The sequence below is a fragment of the Lactuca sativa genome, chromosome 5, assembly GCF_002870075.4.
Source record: "Lactuca sativa cultivar Salinas chromosome 5, Lsat_Salinas_v11, whole genome shotgun sequence".
NCBI lineage: Eukaryota > Viridiplantae > Streptophyta > Magnoliopsida > Asterales > Asteraceae > Lactuca > Lactuca sativa.
Genome location: NC_056627.2, coordinates 310,028,007 through 310,047,109, shown reverse-complemented (window position 1 = coordinate 310,047,109; position 19,103 = coordinate 310,028,007). Strand labels below are relative to the sequence as shown.

General features: G+C 37.1%; 1 protein-coding gene across 1 annotated transcript; it reads right to left on the bottom strand.

The window, feature by feature from the left end:
- Window positions 1-3,568: 3,568 nt before the first annotated feature.
- LOC111890725 (protein TIME FOR COFFEE) lies at window positions 3,569-10,569 on the bottom strand. Its single transcript, XM_023886807.2, has 13 exons — window positions 10,120-10,569; window positions 9,549-10,025; window positions 9,274-9,458; window positions 8,923-9,193; window positions 8,403-8,823; window positions 8,219-8,279; window positions 8,053-8,139; window positions 7,657-7,939; window positions 7,510-7,564; window positions 7,343-7,409; window positions 6,917-7,276; window positions 4,155-6,840; window positions 3,569-4,041 (listed from the first exon to the last, which is right to left on the bottom strand). The coding sequence occupies exons 1-13, from the start codon at window positions 10,226-10,228 to the stop codon at window positions 3,989-3,991; spliced, it is 5,115 nt and encodes a 1,704-aa protein (XP_023742575.1). The 5' UTR covers window positions 10,229-10,569; the 3' UTR covers window positions 3,569-3,988.
- Between the last annotated feature and the right edge of the window lie 8,534 nt (window positions 10,570-19,103).

Sequence of the window (19,103 nt, the reverse complement as noted above, 5' to 3'; positions counted from 1 at the left end):
GACTTTGAAGTTTTGCTTATGCCACCTACAAACAAGAGAGATTATGTTAAGAATGGTATATAATTCTTTTAAATTGTAAATTAGAAAAACACAAATAGTAAAATAATCAATTTATATGTTCTTCATGGCCATTTGTAGATTCGGTGCATTTTATTAGAATTTGAAGATATTAAAGAATTGTAATTTATTTTAAAATACAATACAATCAATCTGATAGAATGTGATAGATAACTAATAGCATTACACATTTTAATGTAATTATATATATTCTAATAGAATATCACAAAAAATGATTAAATTTTTTTTATAAAAAAATGCATTTTTAAATATATAATTGTTAAACAAATACAATTAATCTTCTGTAATAGTCCAAATGATTGACTTGATTCAAACTATTCTTACGAAAATGTGATTTATTATCGTAAGAATGTAACTCTTCTCATATGTATTTGTGTTGAACTCGATTCTAAGTCTTTGTCATTATGAAAGAATAACATGTATTACTCGTTATTCACCACCTAGCATTAAACCACAGTTTAGTCAAAATCATTTGTTCACCGATTTCAGAAATAGTTCATATCTAAACACCATTTGTTTAAAAACATTTAAAATCCTATAAACAAATAAAAAATCAATTATTCTTGATTATACTAATATGCAAGCTGCAATACAAAAAAGTAAAAACCATACAAAACTGCACAAAAATCACGTTTAGCAAGCAATTTTTTAACCTCAATTTAACATAAATTAAGCAAAGCTACAATTCTTTACTTTAAATATCAACTTTTGGTATACTTTGTGACGTAGTAAAAAGAAGATGGTTCCATTCTTTATTAACAACCGACGAACTACAAGGCTTTAACAAAAAAAAATGCTTAATTCCATATCTATAAAAACAGCATAACTGATTGGAATCAAACAGAAATCAAATTTACAAAAAAAATCATACCTGCAACTAGGGTTTATCTGGTCGTTAATGGCAACCGATGATACTTGATGATTGATGAAACGAAGTCCAAATTCTAATCGACATAGTGAGATATCAGCAATGACATCGATTTAGGGTTTTGGGGTGTATGGCAAACAAGGCGATGGTGAGTTGTGGCCGAACGGATGTAAGCTAAAGATATAAAACTGATTTTCTTGTTTAAAGATAAATTAATAAATTTAAATTTATCAAAAATTAATTAATAGTTAAGATTACAATTTCATCCCTATCTAGATTTTTGAAATGATTGGTCTACGTTAATCCCTACATTCACACAATAATTGTTTATCCACATTTGAACCTACTTTTATATAAAGTTAGGTTCATATATAATCTTCATATATCGTGTGAACGTATGATTAATTTCTGTCCATTGATTTCAAATATCCAAATATGGTAATTTGATTTTATATCAATTAATGAGATTTAATTACTTAAAATAAGAATCATGTAATTATGGAATACTAAATATTAATAAATATAAGTAGATCACTTACTTTACTTCTATATGTATGTGATATGATAAGAAATTGTGTTGCGACAAGGGAAACGAACCGGTATTGCGTACTCCAGCATTCCTCAGGCAACCTACCTCCGACGAGATTCCACCATGATCATTCTTTTAGAATTCATATCCAAAATATATTATTTACTGTATATTCTTCAAGAATATTTTATATTATGTAAAACCTGCTTATGTGTAGAAAGAATATTTTATATTCTTCAAGAATTTCGAATTGATGTTATAGCTTTGACGAATAATTTTTGAGTACCGTGCAAAAATAATACTATATATATATATATATATATATATATATATATATATATATATATATATATATATATATATATATATATATATATATATATATATTCTTCAAGAATATGTTATACAATATTCATAAATCATTCTTAAAGAATGAAATTTGTTTCATACATATCACTAGTTTTATGGGTCGAAAGTCATTTATCAATGAAAATATTTTTATAATGAGATTTGATTCTTAAAGAGTGAAACTGGCTTAAGTAATTTCATGATTTTTAAATAGTCAAATCGTCTTATTCTTTAATTTCATGTTTTGTGAGTATTATTAAAATAAACGATTTCAAAATATCAATGAAAACATTTTTATAATGAGATTTGATTCTTAAAGAATGAAACTGGCTTAAGTAATTTCGTGATTTTTAAATAGTCAAATCGTCTTATTCTTTAATTTCATGATGCGTGAGTATTATTAAAATAAACGATTTCAAAATACTAATTATGATTTTATTAATAGATTTTACTTAATTTCCTAAAATATAGTTAATCTCTCTCTCTCTCTCTCTCTCTCTCTCTCTCTCTCTCTCTCTCTCTCTCTCTCTCTCTCTTAATAAAATACCATATTTATTCTTATAATTAATTAAGTGTGGTTATATAGTATATGCTATCTCACGTTAATAACACGCATCCTAAGATCACAATCTTTTGTTTTTTTAAATCTAATGGAGAAGAATTAGTCATACATTCATACAATATTTGTAGTTCACATTTAATCCTAACCTTATATATATATATATATATATATATATATATATATATATATATATATATATATGGGGCGTGGTACGGTGCGGTTTGAATCGTGGTTTTATAATTAAAAACCACAAACCACACATGGTGCAATTTTACAAAATTAAAAACTACAAACCGAACCACAAAAGCCTTAAACCGTATTATGCAGTTGGTGTGTTTTTATACGGTACAGATGGTTTATGCGGTTTGATGCAAACTCATAGGAATAACAAAATCTCCATGAAGACCAGTAGTTGTGTTTTTTTGCCAGCGACAAAAATCATTTATGTAATTTTGTCTTTATCTCGTCTCAAGGGTCTACTCTCCACCTTCAGCAAATTATTCGGACAAAGATTACGACTTGACACAAACCATAGGTAAAAGAGATTGGGCAATTACAAGTTTGCATATTAGTAAGATTTTGTGGGAACCAAAAGAAAAACATAACACGCAAGTCGCAACCGACATGTAGAAAAATCCCTTTCCGTCTTTACTTTTAGCCCCCATACATATCTTACAAAAAAGTGTAGGTAGAAATTTTAAAGTTTTCCTCCAAAGCATCTAGAAGGAAATGATGAAACTTCAATTTGTAATTTATCATATATCTTACTAAATGCACAGACTAAATAGTAGGCCCATCAAACACACCCATTAAATGCAAACACTTGACAAAACAGTAATCTAACATATATCTATTAAATGCACCAACATGTTATAATTGAAAAGGACTCATCCCTTCATTATAATGAGAACTGATTTACTGTCAAAACAACACGGTACAAAATGTCAATTTCAATATAGAGACTTTTACTATCCTACTTTTGGAAATTTGGTTAGCAATAATAATTGATAAAAATAATAATAAAAGTAGAGAAGATATCATCGAAATATAAACAAAGCACCATTTATCTGGCAACACTGTCCGTCTGGCACTGTGGCCCCAAATGATAGCAACACCGCATCACATTCACCACAAGATTCGTGCCTCGAAAATTAAAAAGATAAAAAGCATCCATCCAATCAAATCCAACCAACCAACCAACCAAGTAAAAGATTAAATAAATAAAATTGAGAGGGTTCACCCTTTTCATGACATATACACATTATATGCTGCATATGCATATTATATTATGCACAACACCCTTCTCCTTTTTTATATAATATGTCCAACATGATAAAGGGAGAAAATTCACCAAAAAGAAACCCCCCTCCTTTCCCCACTTCCCAAAAAGAACTAAAACCTACTTTATCCATCCACCCACACCCACCCACCCACTGGCCATGGAGCTTTTCGTAGAGGGACCCGGACCCAGACCCAGACCCGGACCCTTGAAAAAAACATCGATCCAAAACTTGTCGCCCTTTTTCTTCTCCGATCGCGTCATTTGATTTCTTGTCAGGCTGACACCATATGTACGCAAAATGTCATATTTCTTTTCTCCCTTTTAACAAACTTGGGATTGGGATGATTCATTGATTGATTTTGATTGGTTTCTCTCTAGAAAAGATTTTAAAATGTTTTCATCATCTACTACTTTCATCAAAATTGAATTTAACATACACAGAAGAAGAAACCACCGACCCAAAAACAAATTTCCAACACCTACTCACCGGCACCAGCTGGCTGTTTCTGCTCTGCAGGTTTCACCTGGACAGCAGCAGGGGCATTATGGACATATTGTGGGAACCCACCAGGCAACATCTGATGTCCAGCATTCACCGACTGTGCACCACCATACTGACTCCCATGCATCATTTGAGGAACACCACCACCTTTCATGTTGCTAGTGGCGGCTGCAATTGCTTTGGCCGGATCGGAAGTGGTGGTGTTTGATAGTGTGACCGGCGGGGAAAGCGACAGCATGGCGGTTGAAGATGATTGAGGATTTTGCTGCTGCTTTCTTGGAAGGTAATAGCCGGTTGCACCGCCTGATGCGGTGGTTGGGCTGCCGGAATGCTGTAGACCACCCTGTGACTGCTGCTGGACTTGCATGTACGGATGTGGATGTGCGAAGAACAAATGTGCCTGGGCTTGCGCTTGCGCTTGGGCTTGGGCATGTTGCTGCTGTTGCTGTTGCTGTTGCTGTAATGTTTGCTTCTGTAGCTGCTGTGGTTGTTGCTGCTGAGATTTGTTAGAACCTGAGTTTGTGACATGGGGGTTACCAAGGATTGAAGGTGAAGATCTTTGCGTTGCAGGAGAGTTTTTAGCTTGTTGTGATGAGGATAGAGAAGAAGCCTGGGGAGTCCTACCACTTGTGGAAGCCGATACATTTGTTCTCGGACTTCCACCACCACCACCACCTTTAGAAATGGAAGATGTTGTCGGAGAGCCAACCAACATTGGTGGTGAAGGTGACTGGTTATTATTACTATTGCTACTAGGATTCTGTTGATGTGATGAGGTGGTGGAAGGTAGTTTCTGACTGGCGGCACCACCGAAGGAAATCTGAGTGTGTGATTGCGGGTGGGAGGATCGGTTAGGCTGTTGGTGTTGGGATTGATGGAGGTTTTTGAGGGAGGAGGTGGTTGGTGGTTGAGACGATGTGGCGGGACCCCTTACTGAGTTTCTCCATTGCGGGGATTGAACCGGGCTGCTACTGGTGTTGCTGGTTTGGACTAAGTTTTGTGGGAAAGAAGAAAGAGAGTTTGGAAATTTGGCAGCCATGGATGAAGATGAAGTTATTAGGTGGTCAGGGTAGGCAGCACCCCCATTACCTGAGGGCGGGTTTGCGTTTGGGTTTGGGTTTTTACTTCGGGCAGCAGCCATGTTGTGGTTCTGTTGCTGTTGCTGTTGCTGCTGTTGCTGCTGTTGCTTCTGAAGCTGAAAGACCTGCTGTTGCTGCTGGAATTGAGCATGTAAATGATGGGAGGATTGAGAAGATGCAACAGAGGGTGATCTGGTTGACCGATTATTTGAACCCAGGTTTATGTTCCTGGAAGAGCTATCAATCACTGAAGTCCCAGGGATGGCTGGAGATGAACCACCGGAAACATCTGGGGCAAGATCTGGCCTTGAAAACGCAATGGACTGCCCGGACTTCCCGGTCAACCCCGAACTGCCCTTTCGGTCTTCATCTGCATTTGAAGAGGACTCATGACCACCTGCTGCCCGGGTAGCTTCTTCAGATATTCTGAAATCCTTCTTCTGTTGAGAATGGGCAACTGGAGGTGCTGTCATTATCTGATGATAGCTTTGTCTCAATGATTCTGGCAAACTCTGGAAAATGGCGTGGTTTTGAGCCATGGATGACATGGTACCAGTGGTACCATTCATAGGAGCAAAAGACATGGCAAAAGTTTGAGGTGGTGGTAAAGACGACTCCACACCACCTCTTTTTAACCCCGCTTGCTGAGATTGCTGTTGCTGATGCTGATGCTGATGCTGCTGCTGTTTTTTATCATTCGAGTTGTTGACAGCTGCAGCATTAGACAGAGCTGCAGCTTGAGGATTCATCAAAGCAAAACTCTGTGAGTGAACCGGCATAGCAAAATTATGACCATAAACACTCATGGTGGTTGCCGCCCTAGATACCCGACTCTCAGCGGTGGATGGACTATCCTCACCACCACCACCAGCCACCTCATTTTCAAGGTGGCGTGATTGCGGGGGCAGGTTCATGTGCTGACCCTGATTCTGCTGCTGCTGCTGCTGCTGAGATGACTGTGATCGACTTTTGTGGGAAGGATGGGAAGGATAGCTGTTATGCAAACTGGCACCACCATTTCCAGTGCCACCGCCATTAACAGCAGCACCACCAACATTGCCGCCTTGCTGCTGCCGCTGCTGATTTTGCAAATGTTTCTGTGACGAGGAGGTGGATCCGCTGCTGTTCTGGTGGGTTTGTTGGATTTGCTGTGGCTGAGAAGGGTGGTGATTTTGAGGTTGAGCTGGTGGGGCCTGTTGGGGTGGCGGTGGTTGTGGAATCTGGGACGGGTGTATCATTTGAGAAGGATAGAAAGAGCCATTGAACATAGGCATGGGTTGGGCATGAGGGTTGGCTCTGTAATTTGGTGGGGCTCCTACTGCTGCAGGTATCGGGAAAGAGTAAGGATTGTTTTGTAAAATTGCCAGATACTGGGTTTCATTGGCCCCCATGTTTGGGTAATTGAAGCTCAAGGCCGGAGCAGCTGCTGTTGTGGAGCTGCTAACAGTGGCTGAACTGGCGGCACCTGAAGCACCACCACCCAAACCACCTGGTGCTCCAGTAGAAAGCTTAGAAGAACCAGGTCGAACAGAGGCAGAAGCAGCCGCCACCGCCTGTTGCTGATTGAAGGGGAAGATGAAAGTAGGTCCATGCTGAAAAAAAAACTTATCAAAAACTCTTAAAAACATACACATTATACAGTCAAAATTTTAGAGTTAACCAACTTACAAGAATATTATTAGGGGTGACGGGGGGCAATGCTTGCTGAAGCAAAACCTGTTGCTTTCTCTGAGCAGGATCAGGAATGGTGGTGGATTGAGAAGATTTGTTGTCTTTTCCGGTGAAGATTCCGATTCCGGGACCCTTGTCTTGTTGCAATGGCTGCAACTGACCTCCAGTGATGTTTCCATGGAGTTCAGTTGAAGGCATGACATTTAGATTGCAGGGTTTGGCCCCAAACATGGGTGCAGATCCAGATGCAGCTGGCCAGAATGGATTTATCTTCATGAATTGCTGAAGGTAGTGAATGTTTCTTGCAATGTAGCAATGTGTGGCACATCTTTTTGGCCTTGGATGTGTGAATATTGGCTGTAAAAGAAATGCATCATTTAGAAATGTTGGATTTGGGTGCTAAAGAAATTAAATGAGAAGTACCTGAATTGGAGCAGAAGGCATGGTGTTTCCATCCATGGATATCACTCCCTGCAATGGTGCCACATATCTGCAAATTCACATATGATTAACATTTGTTCTTTCTATTAAAAGAAATAAAGAAGAAGAAGAAGAAGAATAAGAAAAAGTTGATGTCTTTTTCAGCTTACCCCATTGGAGGCCAGTTAGCCACAGACATTGGCATTGGCAAAGAACTTGGTTGAGCTGAGAACGGAAGATCAAAAACTTCAAATTAGAACCCAAGATGAGTTGAAATTTGGGAGTAGAAAGGATGGAGATTCTTGATAGTAAATTACCTGACTTTTCTGAATGGGTTTCATCTCTGGTGGATTTAGCAGATAACTGTTGATGTTTAAGAGCTTGATGCAGTGATCTGTTGGTGCTATCCTTGTTGGGCTTTTCCAAATCGATATGAAGTTGGGTATTCCTTTCTTCATTCATCGCTTGCTTTGATGATTCTCCAGCTTCATGAAGAGTCCCAGCCATTGACTTCTGTGCAACATCCATCAAATTTACAGTCTCCTTGTTGCTCTTCTTGGGCTTCTCATCTTCCTTGTCCTTGATATTCTTGGTCATTTCCTGTAATAAAATTAAAAAAAGTGTCAGATATTTTAGAGAGAGAGAGAGAGAGAGAATAAACTCCACCCAATTTGTGAGAATAGATTGAAAAAGTAAAGAATAATGTATCTCACCTGAGTTGGCATCTGCTGCTGCTTATGATCTTGGAAATCGATATCCCTAGCTCTTTCAGGAGATGTTTTGAGTTGAGGAGGTGGAGCCTAAAATTGGAACCAATAAGAATCCCAAAAGAACAACATACGGAAATCAAGAAACCAGAGCTTGATGAATGTGTCTCACCATCAGATCTATTTCGAATTTTTCTTCCTTTTGCCTTTCAGTCTCCGGATTAGCCATCTTTCTGCAGAAAAGATGAACAAGAAACCCAAAATTAATCGCCAGAAAAAGATGAAGTCCAGAAACCGTGACAGATAAATACACCAAACCAAACTTATTAAATCACAAGATCCCAAAATTTACTCACAGAATGGTCGCTGTCGTTGATGAAGCTGTCGCAATCACACTTTCAGTTTTTGCATTTCCATCGTTTACCCCAACCGCATGAGATTCCTTCTCCACCTCTTCTTTAGTCAACACCACACCTACACCACATTTCACCTCCTCTTCCGCCGGCGGCTGGGGTAAAGGCAGCGGTGGCTCTGACGACGGTGCCGACGGAGCCTGATGACCCGGCAAACTGGTAAACCCAAAAGAAACACCATTCTCGGCGGCCGCCGCCGCAGATCCGGGACTATTGTTTTCTAGATAAGGAGAAGAAATATCAGTCTTGGGAGACTGATGATGCTGATGATGATCGATCTCGGTCTTTATTGAAGAAGAAACTGGACTGCTCCGTACACTAAACGGATTCTCTGACACTTGCCGTGGTCTCTTCCTCTTTGGTGCTGTAGATTCATTGAAAAAAAAAAGCATCAATTATTACAAGTTTAGAAATAAGATAAGAGGTTAGAAAAAGACCCGGACGACTGATAAATCTATCATACCTACGGTTGACAACGAAGAAGAATTTTGTGGTGGGGCTGTAGAGTTAGAGATGGGAGATGAGACTCTAGATTTGGTATCACTGCTGGATTTGTTAGAATCGAACTTTGTTGTTGAATCGTTAGATGGGAGTTCTTTCTTTGACGGAGCTTGCGATTGAGTCATGAGACCATATAAAACTTCGGCTATCTCGATTTCAAGCTCCTCTGGATTTGAGGATGACGACTTAGATGAAGATTTCGGTGGCCTCGGTTTAGACCCTCCATTTGTTTTCTGAAAAGAAATGAAAAAAGAAGTTAGAAGCCAAGAAAATCCACAAAGAGACTGAATCTTTTTAGGGATAAGAAACAAACCATCTTCTTGCGGACTGAAACATTGGAAGAAGAAGGCGATGGAGGAGCCACCGGCGCCGGTGAGGCGGCTGTCAAACCAAGCCTTACAGGTGAAGTCGAGGATTGACGATGAATTTGCTCTGTACCTCCCCCTACGCCAACAACAGCACCACCAGATATCCACTCGTGAGACCGCTTTGTAGATGCTGAAATGTCAACAAAGTTTAAAAAATCAAAAATTTCTCCCCAATAGATCGAAAATTAGTGAAACTATCTGCTGATGTTCCGGCTGTTACCTGACCGAGCTTTTCTCGGAACCGAAACACCGATCATCTCGTCGGCAGCCTTCCAAGCAGGCGGTGGCGCAGCAGGTCTAAAGACTTTATTAGCAGATGGGGGAAAACTCTTGCGATGGTGAAGCTGCTGAGGATGAGGATTATGATTATGATGATTACTCGTCATAGCCGATGCTGCTGTAGATGGATTGGCCGGCGGCGGAGGCAACATCCTCATACCACCGCCATTTCCGGCATCCTCGTCGTCTTCTTCGTCTTCATCATTAACGCTCTCCTCAGACGTATCGTCTCCGTCGTCTCTGTTACTTCCGGTGGTCACATGATGAATCATCATCCTATTTTCTCTCCTTCTTTTGCTCCGGCTAGACCGCTCCCTCTCCCTTTCTCGATCCCGATCTCGATCTCCACGATCTTTCTTGACCACTCCTCTGTCTCTCAACCTTCCTGATTCTTGTAACTCCACCCCTCCATCTTCATCTGCAACAAAAAGAATCACCACAAATCAATAAAAACCAACAAGAACATTAAAATTGATGGTAGATCTGATAATTAGAACCGTAAAGAAACCTACCAGGTGAATCCCTTAGACTGTTGCTTCGATGTCTCCGTCTAGACGACGATAAGCCATTCTGTGGAGCAGCCATATTAGTAGCTCGTCTTGCTTCTCTATTCCTATCCATCAATCACTTCTCTCGATCTCTTTAACGTCAGATCTACTACTGTTGTATGTATCATCACAGGCTTTCTTCTAACATAATTCGCCGGAAACCTATCTCTATGACTCCCCGGATGATTCTCAAACAAGAAAGTCGCCTACACCGGCGGATACCCTAAACCGATGATTCAAATAAAAAACTTGATATTTTTAACTTTCAGAGAGATTGATTATATGATTCACTCTCAGATCTCTTTCTGCTCTTCTGCCCTCTCTTTTTTCTCTCTCTCTCTATCTATCTTCTTCACTTTCTCTCTCTCTCTCTCTCCCTTCTTTTTCTCACACACACTCTCTCTCTATCTCATCATCTTTTCGGTATTTCACTCTCCACGAAGCCTACTCCGAACCGCCACCGATGGCTCAGATCCATCCTTTTTCCACATATACCTTCATCTCGACCCTCCGTTCCCACTTGATGATCTGACGGCTTACCTTCACTTCGCATCCTACATGGCACTATAATATCCGTCCGATATGTTACCTACACGTGTCAGTCTTTGCTTACTCGACAAGCTTCCATGATTTCTTTACTAAATTATAAAATATATTAATATATTAATATTAATATCTCTATTAAAAAACATAGGCCCTACTGTTTTTTATTAAGGTTTTTATATTTATATCTTTAATTACCATAACTTCTCCTCCAAACAAAACTAGGGAGGAACAAATTTCATTTGGAAAAAGATTTAAAACTTTTTTTTATTTAATTCGTAATTCGTATTGGTTAATAATATGCAACAATGCCAGTACACAATTTTGGTTATAAATTATAAATTCTTATATTATATAATAACTAAAAAAATCATAATTCAAAATTCTTGTGATAAGATAAATATTAGTTAATTTTTTGACCTGGTCCGAAACTAAACAAAAAAATTGTACTACATTAGAGAAAGAAAATATAAAACTATAAAATGAATTATATATAGATACAAATAATAATATAAAACGAAAGGTTTCTAACTTTCTATGTTCACCCATCAACTTCTCATGGACCACATATGTATATGTACGTATATAAGATCAAAGATTTATTTTTATAACAAAATTGGATATTTTGTTAATATGTATAACTAAAGTTTTCAGCTTATTTTTTAGCTTATTGTAGATTTTTATCAACTTTTAAATAAATAAATTACTAAAAAAAACAGGCTGTTAAATAATGTGATAAACATACAATGAATCGAAATGTAATTCTATAAACGGAATAAAATATATGATTTTATTGAATAAACTAGTCAACACATTTAATTTAACCAAACACATAAAAAGCCACGTCAGTTGAGTTGCATTTACCGGCTATAGTAAGGAAAAGGAAACCTTTGGTAAAAAGCAGCAGATGCCGATCGCAAAGAATCTATGTGACCGCACAAAAATACCATTTTAGCCGGTCAAAATTACATTACTTGTTCCGGTTTTCCACCATTCATTATTGATTAAAATATTATTATTATTCACTGTCATAAATTATCTTGTGGGCTCCTGTCAGAGTGATCGACGGCTGTAAGTGTCCCGATGGCTGAAAAGCAAAACAATCAACGGTGGAGATTTGATAATGGGTTTTGGTAGGGCGTGGAGGGCCTTATTTAAATATTAAATATATAATATAATAACAGAAGTATCAAACAAAAACAATAATTATATCTCTTTTTCTCTCTCTCTCTATCTCGCGCGTTTAGCCTTATTGTCACGTTCTATGTATGTACCGTTGCAGCTAATATGACGTGTCAATGGGGCCCAGCTATTTCCTTTAATTACTCCCCCACTCGCGTTGCGAGTCAAGTTATACAACTCAGGTTTTTTTCTACATAAAAGCAAGTTAGCGACTTTTATTGCTCCAACTGTACTTTGTAACTCACGCGCCTACCGCGAGTTAGTACATTAAATGCGGGGTAGTATCTGATGTGTCATCTAAACTTGTTGCCACGTTTGCAGGAGTTTGTCGTTTGGAGTTTGGAGGTGGGAAAGAAGTACTGCCAAGCTAGTTGATTGAGATAAATTATTAAAATTAGTTGATTTGAATGAAATATTACTATTAAAAAATTAGTTTTAATAATCTTGATTACTAAATTAATGCGATGATTATTTCTTTTTAAATTGATTTAATATTTGCTAAGGAACGCTATAAAATAAGGGTTATTCACTACAACGACTACGTGTATCGAAATATAATATTAGTTTTTTTTATTTTAACAAAATAAACACAATTTCCTTCGAATATATGCTTTAGACCATACGATGCACTGTACTGCATACCGCGGTATAGTGCGATATACGGTAAACACCACACTGACCCCCCAAACAAAAATACGGTATGCATATAATGTGTTATAAATTTACCGCACTGGAAAGAAAATGCACTCCTTCAAATGTTGTACTTCATGCATAAAAATATGTATTGTGATGGGTGTGGTAAGGTATAGTATAACAACCACGAGTTTTGTGGGGTGAGTCAAAAAATGACGTTGAATTGCAAAAGTGTGGTATAACACCTATCAACCTTATGAAACACCGTTGATAAGCATTCATGGGGACATTTGTTTTTTACAAATGCTATTTAAGATATACTAAACGGTTCCACACAAATAAGATCATTATGCATGTGTGAAGTCTTGAGTATTTATATTTTGTTTGTTTTTGACGTATCATTCAACTATACTGAATAAGTGATTATTTAAGGGGTTTGGCTTAAGTATTTTGGTCGGACAGTATACCCCCTCCTGTTGTGTGTGATGGCCAGAATTGTAGTTAGGTTTTGAAAGTGAAAAAAGAGTGACGAGAAAGTTGACGTGGTCAGAAAAAGAGAAAGGTGAAAGACATGTACATCCTTAGGCCTTAGTTACTTGTATGACTTTTGTAATATAATGATTCATATCTTTTAAATTGGTGGACATTTATTTTGATCTTAATTTGATTGTGCTTTCATACAACAATACACGAGTATTCATTTTCATATCGACATTGATTGTTAATGTCTGTCTACCCCTATCAAATTAAGATAAATCTAACTTAAATAAAGGCAAACATGAAACTTATAATGACCCCTTTTTATTGTTGATCACACATTTAGATGTTATAAATCCATCAATGTTCTATAAGAGTGTATTCGTGTATGGATGTGATTTTCTTTCAATGGATTAATTCATCATTTGTTGTAAAAAGGAACAGAGTTCCGCTCAAAAACAACTTATAATGCATCATTTAGTATGGGTGTGACTTTTGGTTTATGGGAAATATCCATAATTTCTTATATGCTTTCAGGAAAATTTGTTCTATAGTATAGTAATAGGTGCATTGTTGGGTTTTTTTATTAAGCGTCAATAAATTACTAGCTTTCCATATGGAAATTTTAGATCATGTAGTTGTGTCTTGAAATCATATTATTGTTGTTTCTATTATACATTTTGAGTACATATTTATAAAGGTTCAATTATCAAAAATAATCTTGACTATTTAGGATAAATAATCTTGACGAAAAATAATTTTGACTATTTAGGATAAATATATTATTTATGATAAATAATATTGACAAAAAAAATGTAGTGGTCATGATTACGAACCCATGAGTATAAAAAACATCAAAATTTGACTTCGTATGAAGTAATTATGATTTTTCAAAGTTTCGTGTTCAACTCGATACAACAATGTGTGTCATAAAAGATAAAATGAAAATCGGTTGCTTGTTAGCCAAAACAATCTAAACGAAAGTTGATATCCTCGTAAATACGAATTCGTCGATATAAAGAACGTTGTAACCTCCCCAAAATATAGAGTAAAAATTTCATTTTTACATAAATCAAACCAACCAAAAGTCATTTCATAAAAAGATCATCGTAGTTTCAAATGTAGTTTTCAAAACAAGACATCATAGTATCATAAAACAATAGTACGGAAAACTCCAATCGATGCGTTGCTCACGGCATGCTTTTCCATATTTTGATAAATACCTGCAACATTTAAACTTAAAACCATAAGCACAAAGTTTACTGAGTTTCTCAATATACCACATATCATACATAATAGTAGGCCACACCCTAGGGTATGTTTCAAATCATGTGAATGTTATGATCCACTCATAATCTTACAATCACTTCTGCCTATTTCAGCCAATGGGTTTGTTTCAACCTATGTGAATGTTATGGTCCCCTTATAGTCTTACAATCGCATTCATTGTTACAGTCCTAGTCTTCCCTGGCATGGTCCCTCCATGGTCTTTCATGAAATTGTCATGGTCCCCCATGGTCTTTCATACAATTTCCCTCCCCCCCCCCCTCCACCCAGTGTTTTGATGCAAGAATCACAAAAGAAAATCTAGATCCTACATAGTGTAGTGAGAAAACTCATCTGAACTACTCAACGGAATCTCAGCATCTACTTCAGCAACATAATAGTTAACCCAAGCTAGATAATGCAAAACCGAGACAAATCCGTAGTCAAGCACTTGATTCTACCAAAGTTTGACCAAAACTCAAACTTCAAAATTTCAACGGTCACGGTCATTGAGTCGTGGCAAGTTCTTAACCGTGATTTGGCCATGTCCAGGAAAAACAAACGCATTGCAGCGCACCACCATGTCGTGGGCCTTCCTTGGCTACACTGTGGTTTCTGCCAGAAAGACTTTTCTTCATTAAGGGGTTAATCCTTACAGATCAATGCTCGTAACATCAGATTTGGTACTTAATAGCTTCATAATGGATAAAGTTTCCAACTTTATCCATTAAGATGGTCCAAACAACCAAGATCTAAACTTTAAGTCTCAAAGAGTCCAATAATGCATCTTTCTCGACTTAAACCAACAAGTCTAAGCCTCCAACATTTAGATCTAAATCAACATAATGTTAAGATGGATAATGTTTCTAACTTTATCCATAATAATACCACAAACTTCCAAGATCTAAAACCTTAAGTTAAGAAATGTCCAAACCCTTATTTTCTTCATTCATGGAGTAAAAAGAGTTCTTGCATACACATTTTACTCCACCAAATCACTAGATCTGAAACAAGTCACGGCCAAATCTCATTAAAATGGAACGAAACACCTAATACTCATGGATCTAATGATGAAATACAATAAAGTAAGGATCTTTATGACTTATAAAGGTCTAGAAGGTGAGTGGAGGCTAAATACTTCAAATGCATAACTTCAAAGACCGATCTTTATTGTTCTTCTCCCTTTTAGAGCAATATACCACCAAAAATAACACCAAATGGGCATTAAGAGAGTATCAAAATGGATTCAGGGGATATGATGAGTTCCAAACACTTTAATAGAGGTTAGGGTTTCCTTAGAGGTAGAGGCTAAAAATGACAAACCCTTGGGGTTAATGTCCTTTAAATACCCCAAAAACCCTAAAAAAACATGCAACTTACTGGGCTGGGGGTACCCTGCGCTCTTTAAGGGCGATCCGCATTCCTCATATAAATTTTTGATTTGTCTGTTTTCAGCTTCAGCTTTGAACAGTAATAACTTCTTTGTTCTAACTTCGTTTTCAGTGATCTTTATATGCAAGTGAAGGTATCACAAGATCCATAATCCTATCTAATTACTTTTGACTTAAAACATGGCAAAATAAATTCATTAATTTATACAAGAAGTCTAAATGTCACTTTTCCCATTATACCTTTTAACTCCGAAGCATAATTCAAGGGTTTAACTCAAATAATCAACATTATCAACGTCCAATAAGGTCTAAAATTTATTCCCTTGAAGCCCGATACCTTTTTCTAGATCAATTTATGGTTTGTTATCCCAAAATCATAAACATTATGAAACTAGATATTACAAACATCGAGAATGAAGCTCGTATAAAGGATATATGAATTTGCAAGGTCCTTTATTGTGTACTCCTTATAGACTGTAAAATAAAAATAGAATGTGAATTAGGTGAAGAAGTCTAAATGAAAGTTGTAGTGCTCGTCAATACAAAACTGGGGATATAAAAGAGCGTCGGAAACAAAGCTCGTATGTGAAAGTTATTATTTTTCAAAGATTTGAGATTTTACCCGACATGAGCGACGGAACCCCACTCACTTTGTGACACGTGTCACAATAAGAAAGGAATCATTGGCACATACGCTAAGGTGAGGCACGTCGTCCCTTCTGGCAGTCTATAAATAGAAATCAAAGTTTGCTTCATTTTCAAATAATTTTCTCTCCCAAAATGATTTCCTACACTTAAGAGATGACATCTGGGTTCCAAAGTATCCATAATAAGGCATGCATGTGAAGTCATTGTCAATGAAATTTTTGAACATTGAAAGAGTTTGAATCCATTATCTAATAGGTTGTTGGGGAATAGCCATTGCCTAGTATGCATGTGAAGTCATTGTCAATGAACAAGTTATGGAGTTGTCAGGAAGTTATCTCTAAAGAAAAGGATGATGTTAGACACATGATACAGTTTATGAGGGTAGCATGGTTCAGTTCATAAAAGCTAAAAGGAACGAGGAGACATGCATCATGGTATGTGATGAGATGTCAAGGACTTTTCGGTTATTAAAGGTTTCAAAGGATTTTCAATGCAACAAAAGTTGGTTCACGATGTAATAAATGGTATTTGTCCAAAAGCGTCAAGAACTTTGAGTTACACATGTCATTCACGTTGACTCAAGTTCATGATGATTTTAATTCGCTGATTAGAGTCTCGCTATTTTGACTCACGATGATAGAACTCTTACTCTGACTTATGGATACACACACTGATGTCATTCAAGCTGATAAAAGAGTGTGGTTAGCTATTTTTTTCTGCAGAAGAATAGAATAGCATGTGGGTATGTTTTGAAACAAAATAAGAAGTGAATTAATGTTATATTAGAATCATCTCACATGCTGCATCCCACCATAACTCAGTGTCATCTGTCACAGTCACCAGCGTAAGCCATAAGCTTATCCTTTAGCAATTGTCTCTTGAGGTTCAAAACCATGTTCACCGGTTTTAGGTTTCACCCGTTGGTATCCCACTTGAATTTACTATTGTCCTCGAAAGTGTTCAAGTCTAAGCCACCATTGTCACCTTCCATCATCTATCTCCTATTTCTTTACTTAACTACTCCAGTCTCAAGAAAGGTTACTCATCTTCAAGTTAACTTGCATGCTCGACAGCTCAAGTATGTGTTTTTAGAGAGTAGATATCCCTCTCATAGTTGTCAAGACTCCTTTAGGATTATATGTCTTTTTCATAGACAATAATTGCTTTTAAGGTCAAACGAAGCACAAGTACATATTTGTTTATTGATGGGCAGACAAACAAGCAAGTTTCCTCTACACCATTCATGTATGTTTCTCACAATGGCCTCAAGTTCAAGAGGATTACATGTGAAATGTTGAAATGGTATTTCAATCATTGTTTAAAAAAAATTAGGAATTTTTTATTCTCATTAGTGAAAAAGAAATTCAATTTTCTTCGTCTAGTGCTGGAAACGTAGCTTGTGATGTGTGTACAGATCTCCAAAGAAAAGTGTTCACTTTTTATTTAAGAAAGGAAAAGGCATCATATCGATTTTTTTAAGTTGCTACTCTTTTGGGAAAGATTTCCATAAAGGCTACAAAGTCAACCATATCCTATCTTTTGGTGATTACCGAGAATGGGTGAAGAAGACAAAAAGGGTCTCTCTATCCCCACGTGATGCATCAGGTACCAACCCAATGACATTATTGTCTAATAGGTATCGAACAAAAATTAAAATTGTTGTCCTTCACTGTTCACGAGGGTTGATGTGTCAAAGTTTTTTCTTATTTTGCCCTTATATGGAAAAGATAAAGCCCATGCAACAAAGAAAAGATACACATGGGTAATTTGGTCACAACATAGTTTAATCTAATGTTGCCAATTGAAGAAGATGACATGCGTAAAGGGTCCTTGGGGGCTGATGAGATAAAATCTTTAAGATCGTTTAGATCTTTTACAAGTTAATCAAAGAAGAACAAACAATTATGTTTAACAAAACAATGAACACAAGATGGAATCAAGATAATGCTGAATGATTCAAATGTAGTCACGCCTTAGCAGAGCTCGATTAAGAACTTCCACTGTAGAGGCCAGCTAGGGTTTACAATACAATGATAAAATAATAAAATCCGTAATTACTAAGGATGCATGCATGCACCTTAAATACTAAAACCCTAGAATAAAATAAAGCACGGTTGGATAGACCCAAACCGGTTACAAAACTGGGCTAACCAAACCGACCCCAAGACGCAACATTCAGAACTCAACAATCTCCCCATTTGCGTCAATTGGGGCGAGGCCTTTACTTCAGTTGATTGACCTTAACCTGCTTCACAACCTTGAACAACCAAGGGATAATAGAAAGAAGTGTCTGCCGAAACTGAATGTACCAACGAAGCATATCGGTGAACAACTTCTTGTCAGCTTCACTATTTTGATTACACCTATGAATGATCTCCAGAATATGCTCCAAGCAAGCAGTAGAGAACAGGTGCTTGTCAATAAGAGCAAACAGGCACTTTTGACCTTCGCCCCTAATGAACATCACAGTATGAAACTTCGTATCGATCTTGCCCTTGATCATCATGTTCACATTGCCAGCTCTTCCAACTGGTTTCACCGTAGTATGCTTGTGAATGGAAGATGCGATTTCTCGATCCATCTTTGCTACTTCGTGAATGTAACAAAAAAGCATTCGCTTGATGTGATCAATGATCGGCCGATACTTCTGTTGATTGGATAACAAAATGTTGTTGAGGAGTATCCAGTCGTGTGGGTTCAAGTTTGGTAGGTCAACCAGGGAAATAGTATGTACCGAGCCATCTGAGCCTCGGGTTACTTTGAATTTGACATTAACAAATTTCCCAGCTGAAGAAGGCTTCAATACCT

Bases quoted from the DNA above. Each gene is read 5' to 3' on its own strand.
- LOC111890725 (XM_023886807.2), bottom strand. From the start codon at position 10,228: ATGGATAGGAATAGAGAAGCAAGACGAGCTACTAATATGGCTGCTCCA. The intron at 9,459-9,548 runs GTAACAGCCGGA...TTGACATTTCAG, and splicing joins TCCGAGAAAAGCTCGGTCAG to CATCTACAAAGCGGTCTCAC. The intron at 8,140-8,218 runs GTGAGACACATT...TTCCAATTTTAG, and splicing joins AATTCGAAATAGATCTGATG to GCTCCACCTCCTCAACTCAA.